We start from the raw sequence: 13050 nt of genomic DNA on the forward strand, positions 1-13050 counted from the left end.
ATATAGAGGAAGAGCTGATCGGCGGAGGTTCATTCATACTTTGGGGACCCCTAGAGGTGCCAAGAATGCAATCGCAATCGACACGACCTTGCTGCTCGAAAATAACCACCCAAGAGGATTCTGCTTACTTCCTTACACCCTCAGGGTACTTGCAGTGGATTTTCTTTTTCTGCTCCGAATACGGAGAGTACCCTATGCGCGGCCAAGCCATGCTTGTCAATCGTTATCCTGCTTTCACCAATCGTGATGTGTCGTTCTGACAGGTTGCAGCGATCGTCAGGGTACTTTGTGAACAGTGAATGGTGAGTGCAGCTATTTTCTCTTACAAGAAAATATAGTCCACAGGGCCCCAGTGAGAATTGAAACAAGTTGGGGGCACACAACAGCATGGTGTCTGACATCCACGCCAATCAGCCATTACACAGTAGATCGCCATCTTTTGAGTGCGACCTCATAGAGCGTCGCAAAATCATCCACGGCAGCTGGAGAGCTCTTATTGGTGGAGTTTCCCGGGCGTTCTTTGATAAAATCCATCATTGTACGCATGTTGTAGGAGCATGTTAGCGGGAGCGAGTCGATGCGATCGGGAATCAAGCGCTCTATATGGTCGCGGGCGATTTCCGCCATCATCCTAGCTAACGTTTCAAGCGTGATATGCGAGTATTCTCGAAGTTGCAATGGAGAGATTTCACTGGAAATTGAGTCGCTGTTGTCTAGGATGTACTGATGAAGGCGAATCAGAGATCTATCTCGAATTAGAAATCAACTGCCTCACTTCTTCCAACGGAGGGAGATATAATACCTGATGACAATTCCACTGGCACCGCACTGGTGTCCATGTACAGACTGAGCCATCATGATAGTGCAAAACTCTCGTAGCTTGTCGTCCAAGGCTCTTAATTCGGAAAAGCATGGTGGTCTAGGCAATGAAGTCGCCTGTACAACATGGTCTAGCAGACTGGTCGCTTGTATTTGCCGCCCAAAGCAACTCACATGGGTCGCGTGAATGTCTTGTAAAGTGGGGGACTTATTATGGGAGAGAGGTTTGGCCAACAGGGAAGAGTAACGATGCAAGTCTGGTGGGAGTAGAGAATCATGGCCGGGGAAACTCTGCGCTAAATCTTGATAGCTAGGAGGGCATTCCAGAAGGATAAGCCTTGATATAGTTAGAGGATTCTCAAGCAAAATCATTGTAAATGTGATCGATATACCGTTCCAGAAAAATAAGTCCCCATCGTATATTTTGCTCTTCATCTCTGAAGCAGGGCAGTTGCTTTGAACATGCCAGTGTCTGTTGCGAGTATTTCACCCCTCCAATTCCTACCACCGAGGCTACTCTTGTGCAGGTTCCAATTGAGATATAGGCCTCATCAAGTCTACCGGAAGCGTATTCATACGCCGTTAATATCAATCCTGCCTGAACCATAGGTGCAGTAGTCGGAAGATATGACTGCAGTCGTGTGAACGTAGCTTTGAGCTCTGGATACAGCATAGTTGGAGAGACAGTGCTTTTCAAAGGTCCGTCTTCTGGGTGCAACACAACTAGAAGCATCGATAGCATCAGAAGCGAAAGTTCGGTCGGAGCGTAAGTTCCTTCATAGCGCGCGAGGACTCGTTCAAGATTCTCATACGATATAATCGGCAGCCATCGATGAAAGCCATCGAAGTAAGAACCACATACCCCCGTGAAACTCTGTCCAATAGATTGTAAAATATGAGATAGCAAGTCTTGAAGGTCAATGGCCAACTTTTTTGTATTTGTGGAGGTGAAGTCTCGCGCCATGTTTGGAAAAGAAAAACGTGTCACGTCCGTATTCCGCGTCCGGTCCCAATCCCAGGATTTGGCATGGTCAGGAGGCGAGTCTTCATAAATGCAGATAAGGCCACGATGGGAGCAATATGCACAAATTGGAAGAGACTTGTCACATCCTTTCTTGCGTGCCTTGCAGGTCGCACAGACTCGTGGAGCACGCTCCATGGAATATATCGCTGTGGGTTCCAAATCTCGGAGGATAAAAGGCGCGTGGAGACTTGCGGCCGCCGCTAGTCACAAAACTGTGAATAATTCAAAGCTCCCTGAGGAAGAATGAAGAATGAAGTAAATGGATGTTCGGCCGCCGCTAGTGTTTTAAATGACTGAGATGGAGAATCAATGCAGCCCTCGTCATTGTGTGGGTCCGGCGGCCGCCACTAGAGCCAAAATGGTTTAGGAAATTGTTCACGAGGGTCCAAGACTCAGTTATCCGCCAATCAGAGTTGACAATCTGCGAGAATTATCTTCGGTTTTGTATCCTTTTCTTCGTTATTGCCTGTTCACATCGAGAGCTGGAGTGTTTATAGGCACTCGGTCTCCAATGTCCGGCTATAAGTACCCATGTCAGCTATAAGAAAGTATGAAGCCCATTATGCTCATACTGGTTATACTCCTTTAATTTTCTTACCATGTCCGAGGATCTTGAAACCAACCGGGCGAGCCCAGAAAAAGATATTACCCATGACGCTGTCAAAGTCAAGTTCGAAGACGACGACCCAAAAAATCCCAAGAACTACAGCTCTTCTCACAAGGCATTTCTCGTCGTCCAGATGGCTATGCTGGCCTTGGCCGGATCACTTGGTTCATCAATTATCTCACCAGCCGCAACCAGCATTGCAGAATATACCCATACAACTTCCGAGGTCACGCCCTTGACGGTCGCTCTTTTTGTTCTAGGTCAGTGATGCCAATGGCCAAAGGGTTTATTCATAACAGCATAGATTGGTGCTGAAACTGATAATAGGGTGGGCATTTGGCCCCATGATTTGGGCTCCGATCAGCGAAGTCTACGGTCGCCGGATGGGCATGTTGCCAGCAGTGTTCATTCTCGGATTATTTAGTATCGGAACCGCAACTAGTCGCAGCGCAACAGCTATTTTCCTCACTCGTTTCTTTGGTGGTATATTTGCTTCTGCGCCTATCAGCAATGTTCCTGCGGCTCTGGGAGACATCTTTGAACCGGCGACTCGTGGGAATGCGATGACAATTGTTGCCTTTTGCATTACCGGGGGGGCCAACATTAGGTCCTGTCATTGGCTCTGCTTTAACGGTTAATCCGCGGTTGGGATGGCGTTGTAGGTTTATTGCTACAAAACTAGAGAGATGGAAGTTTTGCTGACAAGGTAAAAACCAGGGACTGAATATATCGAGGGGACTTTAGTATTTATTTTATTTTTAATATGTGCTTTTTGTCTGCCTGAGACATATGCGCCTGTTCTGCTGAAAGAGAAAGCTCAAGATCTGCGCCGGAGCACCGGAGATCAACGATACTGGCATCCCCACGAAAAGGAGAAGATTGAAATCAGTACCGTTGTGACAAAACACCTTGCCCGTCCTTTGAAGTGGGTGAAAACCACAATATTGATCAATTCAACTCGTGCTAATCGCTGGACAGAATGTTGTTCACAGAACCAATGGTAGCGTGCCTTGCACTGTACGCATCATTCACTTACAGTTTGATTTACCTGGTACTCGAAGTGTTTCCGATTGTTTTTAATGAGAACCGAAAATGGAGCCTCATCGTGTCGACCCTTCCCTTCCTATCGATCTTAGTCGGCGTCGGATGTGCCGTATTCATCAACTTTGCCAACCAACCGCGCTACAAGCGGGCCGCTAAAGCCAACTGTGGCAAAGCAGTTCCCGAGGCGCGTCTGCCTCCAATAATTGTCGGGGCGATTTTGCTCTCAGTCGGTCTGTTTTGGTTTGGATGGACAGCGGCTCCGAAGTACCCATGGCCACTACCCGTCATCGCAGCAGGTAAGATGATGACGTGAGATGAAAGATTTTGTTATTTTAAGCTGCAGCCCAAATAACCCAGGCACAGGATTTATCGGAGCAGGGTTTAATATCGCGTTTCAGCAATGTCTAAATTTTCTCGTCGACACCTATGGTCCCTACGCTGCGAGTGCAGTGTCTGCCAATACAATTCTCCGATCGGTCCTCGCTTGCGCAATGCCAATGGCTGCCCGACCAATGTTTGTAAACCTGGGAATTGGGCCTGCAGCAAGCCTGCTTGGCGGGATTTCTTGCGTCGCGTTACCTGTACCGTTGCTATTTATGCGATACGGGGCTGCGTTGAGAGAAAAGTCGAAATTTGTTGACAGGGAATAGTCCAGAGCCAAGGGCTGGATTTGAAATTTGCTCATTGACCGAAGATCCTGTTGGTGTCATCCAAGCATTGGGTTGTCTGATAGGTGATAGTGTTGGTTAATCACCTTGGCATGCAGCTTAGTCGTGTCTTTGTCATCTTCTGAGGGCCCCAGAGAAGATAATGTCGATAGCTGCAAAGGCACCAAAATTCGGAGAAAATGCATCTGCCTAGGCTAATGTACCATTAGCTTCCTGAAGTGCTCGGCGGTCAACTGTCAGTTTCATAAAGTTCCCGAGAGCCCGAGAGTTGAGTTGGAGATAGGGTTTTGGCATAGCCACACTTTAGTCTGACCTTCCCCACACCCGGGAATTGTGCCTAAACAAGCAATTGCAGTCACCATTCAAAATCAAGCAAAATGTCATAAAAGAATTACAGTGCAGATCGGCGGGGTATTATGATAGCGAAGGAGGCCCTTTCAATACTTCGCACGGCTGCGTGGCCAACGGAAGATCGTCTAATTTCAATCCCCTGGTGGTCTCGGCATCCGTGGAGGCGCAGCGGGGAACCTTGGAACCCGTATGAGGGCTGACATGGGGAGATTAGCAACCGCTTATACTTGATTCGGCATATCGTGGCTTGCCCTTTCAAGAAGCTGAAAGGCTTTGTTGACTTCGACCCAAAAAAAACCTTGGCTGCGCTTTATCATGTCTAACAATGGTTAATGCTTTCACGGTCTAGCGATACGCTGGGATTCACCCAGCATAGATCGACAGCACCAGTGAAATGCGAAAATGAGAGCCCTTGTGAGCCTGCGTCATGGCTGTATGAATATGTATAAATGAGCCTTACCCCCCTCAAAAAAGGGAACCTTTAGATACCCGTCACCACCGGTACTCTTTTGCACAATGATGCTTCTCCTTTGTTGGCTCTGCCTCTTTGGGGCCCACTTTGTAACAGCCCAATTTCAAAACATCATCCCAGGAGGAAATGACCTGACATTCACAATCCACGTTCCTGAAACTACGGCAAATTCGGGGAAGGGGCCGATATTCTTTCAGATGAATTCTACCAGCCCGGTAAAATGGTTCGCACTCGGACAAGGAACTGGAATGAGCGGAGCCAACATATTCGTTGTGTATACAGCTGGGAGCAGCAGCGACAACGTGACAGTCTCGCCCCGCCTTGGAAAGGGCCATGTTGAGCCAGAACATAATTCGGATGCAGATGTGTCCGTGCTTAGTGGTAGTGGATTCTTCAATCAGGAAAAAATCACGGCCAATATTCGATGTGATAGTTGTATAAGTTGGGATGGGGGCAGTTTGGATTTGACCAGCAGCTCGAGTCCATGGATTTGGGCTGTCAAATATGGGGACCCATTGAGTACGGATAGTGTATCAGCAGAGCTGACCGAGCACGACGACAAGGGAACCGCCACTGTCAACCTGAAGAAAGCGACGGGTGCTTTGTCAACAAGTTCGGACTCGAGCGCCAACCCATTTGCTGTTTTGTCGAGCGCAACGGTCACATCGGCAGAAACCGAGGATTCCGTTGATGGGAAAAGTTTAAAGAAGCGACAATTGGCCCATGCGATTTTGATGATCTTGGTCTTTGTGATCTTCTTGCCATTCGGGGCGCTGGCGCTCTATGTTTTCCCATCAACCATCATGACGCACGCGGTTTTGCAGCTCGTCAACCTGGTGATGGCAATTGCAGGAATGGCACTTGGAATCACAATGGCTCAAGATCTGGATTTGATGCACAATCACCATCCCATCATTGGGATGATCGTGGTTGCCGGTCTGGTCGTTTTCCAACCCGCGATGGGACTTTTGCAACACCGGCATTTCCGCAAAAGTGTCGGGGATGGAAGTTCTGGGAAGGGGATATTTGCATATTTGCACCGATGGTTTGGCCGCATGATGATCGTACTGGGAATCATCAACATGGGACTCGGGTTCCAATTAACCGGGTTCCAGGATCCATATTCGCCGCGAGGGGCGGTGATAGCATGCAGTGTTGTGGCTGGGATAGTGGCAGTGGTGTATATAGTGATCTTGTTCCTGGCATCTCGCCGTAGACGGTGAATGAGCATACATAGACTGTACATAGTATGTACAGAATACGCATAAATGAAATGAAGATATTGGAGATATTGGAGATATTGAAGATATTGAAGATATTGAAGATATTCAAGATATACTCGTACTGTCGTACACAAATACGAACCCGATCGGCAGTGAGTGGAAACTGCTCCTGCCCCACTGTGTTTGCTCTGTTTGCCTCAACTATGACGTCGGGTTACTTCTCCACTTTCCATTCCGTTTTCCACTTCGCTTCTTCCTACTTTCTCCCCTTTTACAACTCGAACTTTCCCTCTTTTACTCGCGTGGCCAATTGTTTTGAATGGACAATGCCATTGCATACCATTTCTCTGGGCATGGCTTTGACGCCAACTGCCATCCAAACTTTTATCGCTCATGTAGGTCCAAATCCACTCCCCAAACAAACATACTAACTAGAAGCTTACTGATCGATTGTTGGGACAGTATTTACATCGCAAGACTCTCCATGATAAGCCCTCGGTTCATATCACCTACGATGAAGGAATTCAGATCACCCGACAGTTTCTATACTTTGCCTCCAAGCACCCTGTCGAAGATATTCAAGCCTTCACAAGCCAATGGGTCCCGAGTCCGCATTGGGTAAGAACCGAGACAGTTATAATCCCCGACGACGAGCTCTCGACTGCCGGAAAAGCTATTTCTAAGCAGCTCGGTCCGAAGGGTATCCAGCGGGTCGGCGGCGAGGAATGGTGGCAATGGCGAGGTCCATCGGAGGACCTCAAGGGAGAGTGGATCGAGATGCGCAATCATTACAATGAGAACAAGAAGGCCAATGTTCGAAGCAATCGCATTATGCTCTACATCCACGGCGGTGCATACTTCTTTGGAAGCGTGGACACCCATCGGTACATGATGCAGCGCCATGCGCGTAAGCTCAACGGTCGCGTGTTCGCTCCGGAGTATCGTCTTGCTCCCCAGTTTCCCTTCCCATGCGCATTGCAAGATTGCCTGGCATCATATTTGTGGCTGTTGAAACATTACGACTCGAAGGAAATAATTATTGCGGGCGACTCGGCGGGTGGAGGCATGGCGCTGTCGTTAATGGTCATTATGCGCGATCAGGGGATCCCCTTGCCCGCTGGGGCGATCCTCATTTCCCCATGGGTGGACCTCACCCACTCCATGCCCAGCATCGTCGCAGATAATCCTGGTGATTATATTCCTCCTTATGGTTTCCGACACAAGCCATCGACGGCTTGGCCGCCGCCGAATGCCGATGAAATCTTGAAAATCAAGCAACTCTCCCACCAACCTACCCTCACTGCAAAAGACGTGGATAAAACAGTCCCGGCCCCTAATAGCAATGCGGAGGAGACAGCCGTTCATGGATATACACTACATGAGAAGAAAGCGATCGCTCCAGGACATGCATACCCCGGGATGCAACAAAGCATGGACCCCAACACCGTGCACGCCGAGCCTGATAATATCCACATTCAACTGGAGGGCAAGACGGTCGAACTCAAGGATCAAATCCAGATGTATACCACCAACCAACTCATTTCGCATCCATTGGTTTCTCCGATTCTTCAACCATCTTTAGGTGGCCTTCCCCCACTCCAGATCCTCAGTGGTGGTGGTGAAATGCTTAGAGACGAGCAGTTTTACATTGCACACAAGGCCGCCAATCCTACTGCCTACCCTCCGAGCGACGTCTACCTCGATGAATTCGACCCTGACCGTGAGCTTCTGAACAAATACGAGCCCACCTACGTGCAGTTCCAAGTTTGGGAAAACCTGTGCCATGTCGCGCCGACATTCAGCTTTAGTCGGCCTGCCAAGTATATGTTCCGAGTCATCTCACAGTTCGGATCGTGGGCACTCGCCCGGGCCCAGAATGCCGAGGTGGAAATTGTCGATGAGAGTCAGTTTTCCCCAGTGTCCTCCAGTGGCTCGGATGGCAGCTCAAGTTCTCGTCCTCATGATGGTGCGAAGATCCCTAGGACAGATACGGGGATCTCTTATGTCGGAAGAGCAGGGGATCCTTTGCCCGCCTTCTCCCATCATATGTTGCGTGAACGGGTTGACAAACGCGGGCGTACTTATCCATTGGATCCCCCATCGTCTTATCCTATTCTAGATACTCCTCCCGATAAAGTTGGCGCAATTAACCCGGAGCTTATTTCAAAGTGGCTAGCTGCGAAGCATGAATGGGACACGAAATTTTCCAAGGAGAAGCTCCGGGTTCAGGGCCGACGCATTAAAGAGATGGCACATGGTCTGCAGGATTTCAACGGTGAATGTCCTCCACCAAGCTCTTTGGCTGCTCGACGGGCCGCCCCTGGCGCACTGCCCAAACGTCACGCCAAGAAGAACTACGGATTGATGTTATGGAGTGGCTGGGGCAGCAAGCACGATGAGCGGACTCTCGAAAAAGAGCAACAGGCCCAGAAATCTGGCCGTCGCTCAACTCGTACTAGTGTGGATGCTGGTCAAGCAGGCTCATATTCGAGCAAGCCCGCGAAGAACAAAGATGCTCACGCCAACAAAGCTTCACAGGCTACCGCTGCTGGTGCAGGTGTTGTCACTTGGGATACTGCGAGTGAGCCGAAGCAATCGAATGGGGATTTCAAATCTGGGCGCATTTCTACCGACCCAGAAACTGCTTCTCGGCCAATTTCGCAGAAAAGTGGTGGCCCGATCCTCATTCTACCTGAGGTTGACAACCACAAGCTGCAAGACGACAGCGCAAGCACAAGAGCTCTTTTCCATGCCGCGATGACTTCAAATGCTTCACTACCTTACCTGAACGGTCGTCCATCTTCAGTAGCTGATCGCAGCGACTTTTTGTCCGACGATGCTAGTACCATTGGTGGCGAGAAGGATGTCGGCATCCCCAATGGTGTCTCCCCAGACGCAGCTAGCACCAGGGCAGTAAGAAACGTCAGGGGTGTTAGCGACGTTGTCATTCCCAACGAAGACGGACGTTTCTCGACCGACACATCATCACTACGCCCTGGGCCCTCTGTTGACGAGGCCCGAAATTCAACTTCCCATCGCCCGGATATGCCTGATCGTGAAGTCTTCAAGACTGCCGATGAACATCTTTGATTCTGCATAATGCGCTGCTACAACCATCTACATACCATGCGTTTTCTTTTCTTGTCACCTCAACCACTTTCCACTGTCTTTTTGATGGTTTTCCATTCCATCAGTCTCTTTCGTTTCCAACCAAGCCATTTCAAGAATCTGGCCAACTCTGCCTTACCATATCTCCCATATCTCTTGCTTCTGATCTTTTCAGAACAGCACTGATCTACCATCTACTCTTCTTGAATTGTCTTGACACCTTTTCCCCTTTTTTATTTGTTCAATATACCCATTTTTCTTCAGGTGAGGTTTCGGGTACGGTCATGGGAGACTGGGAGAAGTTCCCGGACGCGAATACGATATATGACCGACCTTTTGACTTTCTCTTTGAGTTGCTCAGATTTATGTAGCAACCTTCGAACTCTTTGCAAACAAGAAATCTACTTTTGAAATCACCTTTATGCAGATTATCGTACAGATCTCACCATGCTCTAGCCCTTCAACCGACAACCGTAATACCATATATGCAAGAGTCCTAGTATACAGAATCCAAATTGGGACTGGCCCGGTCACAGAAGGCAAGAAAAAATGTTAACGCCACTCCAGACCAATTTTACGGGCGACTTGTTCAGCAACACTAAGGAAAGCTTCGCGACGGGCACTTCGCTCCGCACTCTCCTCGGCAACAACAGTCGGCATTCCACGATCCGCATCCTCGCAAACTCGCGCATCGAGCGGGATATCACCAAGGAAATCCACACCTAGCCGCTTACATTCCGCCACAACACCGCGATCTTCACAGGAGTGATTGTTACCATCGCCATCGCCATGCGAGAAAATCTTCGTCTGATGCCCGCAATTCGGGCAAGCGAAATAGGCCATATTCCGAACCATTCCCAAGACGGGGACATCCATGCGCTGGAACATGCCAAAGCCGCGGACTGCGTCGCGGAGCGCGATATCTTGGGGCGTTGTCACGATTACCGAGCCGTCGATTATCACTTCTTGGTTGATTGTTAATTGGACGTCGCCGGTTCCGGGTGGGAGGTCTAGAACGAGGACGTCCAATGGGCCCCAGGATACGGAGTGGAGTAATTGGTGCATGGCTTTTGTGACCATTAGTCCGCGCCAGGAAATTGGCGTTGTGTCCATTGGTACTTCGCCGGTTTGGGTGTCTGTTTGTGTTTGGGGGAGGAGGTAGCCCATTGACATTGACTTTAAGCCGTAGTTTGTTAGGGGTATGAGGCAGTTATCTGTTGTGATTGTGTGTGTAAATGAATGGTTCGAAATCGTTGAAGAGTTGTTGAGGTATGGATGGGAGCTTACTTTCATCAAGTCGAGGTTCTCCGGAGAGATTGAGGAGGGTTGGGACGGATGGGCCGAAGATATCGGTATCTAGAAGGCCTGTCCTAATTCCCCGTCGAGCGAAGGAGAGAGCCAGGTTGACTGGTCGAAGTATACATCAGCACAATACACTATGAAACAGGAAACCCTCAATAGCAGACCTACCTGCAACTGTTGACTTGCCCACGCCGCCCTTGGCCGATGACACGGCAATGACTTTCTTCACATCTCGAATTTTGCGTTTCTGAGGGAGTCCGCGGCGGCTCTTGAGGCTTGGAGGGGTGCCTGAACGTGGGAGACCCTAGGAATTGTTAATAAAAGGTCGCAATATAACCGAGGCGCAATGATGGTTGAATACTGACGAGGGGATTCTCATGCTGGAGTACTCGAAAGGTCGAGAACATGCGACTGCGCATTGGTGCGCAGCTAGTTGGTATGGACCACATTATTTGGTAAATAGCACCGTGGGGGCAGAGGAGAAGAAGTTCAGACTGGAGGTGATGCAACGAATGTATAAAAGCGGCAGTATACGGGCAGCGTATTCACCGCCCAAACCACGAGATCACTCACCGCCTGAGAAGCGGAGACACTAGTCCCAGAAAGGGCAGTTGTTCCGGATAACCGGAAAAACAAAAAAAAGTGAAGGTCGGCGCAGCTTGCAATCTTCTTGTGTTAACCAAGTCCAGAAGGCCTATCATTCACTCACCATGGCACCTGGAAAGTCGCTGGCTGATCAGCTCGCTGATCTGGAAGATCCAACTCCAAAGGGTATGTCGAAATTCCCACCCAACTCCTTGAGGTTCCCAAATGCTGATCTGATCTGATTGTATTCAGACTTTGATCCCGAGGATATTGAGCGCGATGGCAATTCTTCCGATGAAGAGGGTGGAAAGCCCGCAGAATCGAATGCTGGGAGAGAGCATTACCAGGCCGTAGGGTAAGACTTTGTCTCCATCTGTCACGACTCGTGATGGTCTGCTAATACAAGAAACAGCAAAGGAAAGCTTCGCAAGCAAGAACCCGTTTCTCTCGGCAAACAATACGACGGCTCTCGTGTCAGCAGAGATGCGCTGGATGCCGACAGTGAAGACGATCCTTTCGCGGCCCGAAACGACGACGACGAAGACTCGGATGAATCGGAGAGCGACCACGAGGGCGCTGCCTTGTCCGATGAAGAAGGATCAGGGTCTGATCTAGAGGGATCCGCAGGAAGCGATGACATGTCAGACGATGCCGAAGATGCCGAAGACAGCGAAGATGAGATCACATCTGATGACGAAGAATCATCTGCCCCACGCAAACCAAGCGTCAGCAAAAAGCAGTCTGGCAGCAAGGAACCATCGGCTGATGATCGGGAGGAATTGCGGAGGCTTATGGCTACGGACCAGAAGACCATTGCAGCCACCATTTCACAGGCCTCCAAGGCTGATGCTGCCAAGGGAAAGGCTGTCAAGGCGCAGCGTGCTACCTTTGATGCGCTGCTGAACACTCGGATTAAGTTGCAAAAAGGTCTGACCGCCATCAACGACATTTCCGGGATTGCTGGCGAGGAGGAAGATGCTCGGGAAGAGGATGGTGAAGCTTCAAATTCCGAGGCGATCAAGTCTGCGGAATCTGCAGCACTTGCTCTTTGGTCTACTTTGGAGGAGCTTCGCACCGCCCTCGCCGAAGCCCAGTCCAAGGACGAGACGAAAAAGCGCAAGCGTTCTTCCGTTACACCATCAACCACATCTGCCTCGCTTTGGGAGCGCATGGCCGATCTCGAATCCGAATCCCTCACACACCGCCGCTCTGTTCTCGACAAGTGGTCCTCCAAGGTCAGGGGAGCCCCAACCTCTCTTCCTAATGCACGTGGAAAGCTTCTAGGCTCTGCTTCGGGCCAGCAGACTATCACCGCTGTTCTTGATGCCCACGTCGCAACCGAAGTCGGCGACCGATCTTCCAAGCGCGCTCGTCACGCCACAGAAAACACCGAACCAATCTACGACGACACGATTTTCTATCAATCTCTTCTCCGTGAGCTTGTCGAGCAACGCATGTCCTCCTCTGAGGCCATGTCCGGCGGTCTCGACTCCCTCACGCAGCTACCTTCTCGCCTTCCGATCCACCCAGTGACTGGTATGCGCAACGACAAGGTTAAGCGTGACATTGATACCCGTGCCTCTAAGGGTCGTAAGATGAAGTACAACGTGCATGAGAAGTTACAGAACTTTATGGCTCCCGAGGACCGTGGCGGATGGACGATTCGGGCTCGTGATGAATTCTTTGCCTCGCTGCTAGGCAGAACTGCCAGTGGGTTGCTGGGCGAAGGAGATGATAGCGGCAGTGATGCTGAGAGTGATGAAGACCAGGAAGAGGGCGGTCTGCAGTTGTTCCGGAGCTGACCTGGTTGAACCATACATATACCGGTATTCATTTGTATCATAGTG

The 13050-nt window shown here is 49.9% G+C and overlaps 5 protein-coding genes across 5 annotated transcripts; 3 read left to right on the top strand and 2 right to left on the bottom strand.

Moving 5' to 3' along the window:
• Positions 1-417: 417 nt before the first annotated feature.
• Positions 418-855, bottom strand: N7481_011798 (uncharacterized protein; the record flags this gene model as incomplete). The annotated part of the gene is made up of 2 exons (XM_057271017.1): positions 418-745; positions 803-855. The coding sequence occupies 2 exons, from the start codon at positions 853-855 to the stop codon at positions 418-420; spliced, it is 381 nt and encodes a 126-aa protein (XP_057118191.1).
• Positions 856-2442: 1587 nt separating this feature from the next.
• Positions 2443-4144, top strand: N7481_011799 (MFS transporter; the record flags this gene model as incomplete). The annotated part of the gene is made up of 5 exons (XM_057271018.1): positions 2443-2710; positions 2778-3083; positions 3168-3375; positions 3429-3790; positions 3852-4144. 5 exons carry the CDS (start codon positions 2443-2445, stop codon positions 4142-4144), a joined length of 1437 nt encoding a protein of 478 aa, XP_057118192.1.
• Positions 4145-5029: 885 nt separating this feature from the next.
• N7481_011800 (uncharacterized protein) lies at positions 5030-9298 on the top strand (the record flags this gene model as incomplete). Its single annotated transcript, XM_057271019.1, has 2 exons — positions 5030-6163; positions 6671-9298. The coding sequence occupies 2 exons, from the start codon at positions 5030-5032 to the stop codon at positions 9296-9298; spliced, it is 3762 nt and encodes a 1253-aa protein (XP_057118193.1).
• A 570-nt stretch (positions 9299-9868) lies between these two features.
• On the bottom strand, positions 9869-11037 carry N7481_011801 (Mrp/NBP35 family ATP-binding protein; the record flags this gene model as incomplete). The annotated part of the gene is made up of 4 exons (XM_057271020.1): positions 9869-10530; positions 10604-10723; positions 10787-10922; positions 10984-11037. 4 exons carry the CDS (start codon positions 11035-11037, stop codon positions 9869-9871), a joined length of 972 nt encoding a protein of 323 aa, XP_057118194.1.
• Positions 11038-11328: 291 nt separating this feature from the next.
• N7481_011802 (AATF family protein) lies at positions 11329-13005 on the top strand (the record flags this gene model as incomplete). Its single annotated transcript, XM_057271021.1, has 3 exons — positions 11329-11389; positions 11456-11558; positions 11616-13005. 3 exons carry the CDS (start codon positions 11329-11331, stop codon positions 13003-13005), a joined length of 1554 nt encoding a protein of 517 aa, XP_057118195.1.
• Between the last annotated feature and the right edge of the window lie 45 nt (positions 13006-13050).

Source organism: Penicillium waksmanii, assembly GCF_028829765.1.
Source record: "Penicillium waksmanii strain IBT 27052 chromosome Unknown utg000009l:1.0-4314994.0:1.0-4318279.0, whole genome shotgun sequence".
NCBI classification, from domain to species: Eukaryota; Fungi; Ascomycota; class Eurotiomycetes; order Eurotiales; family Aspergillaceae; genus Penicillium; species Penicillium waksmanii.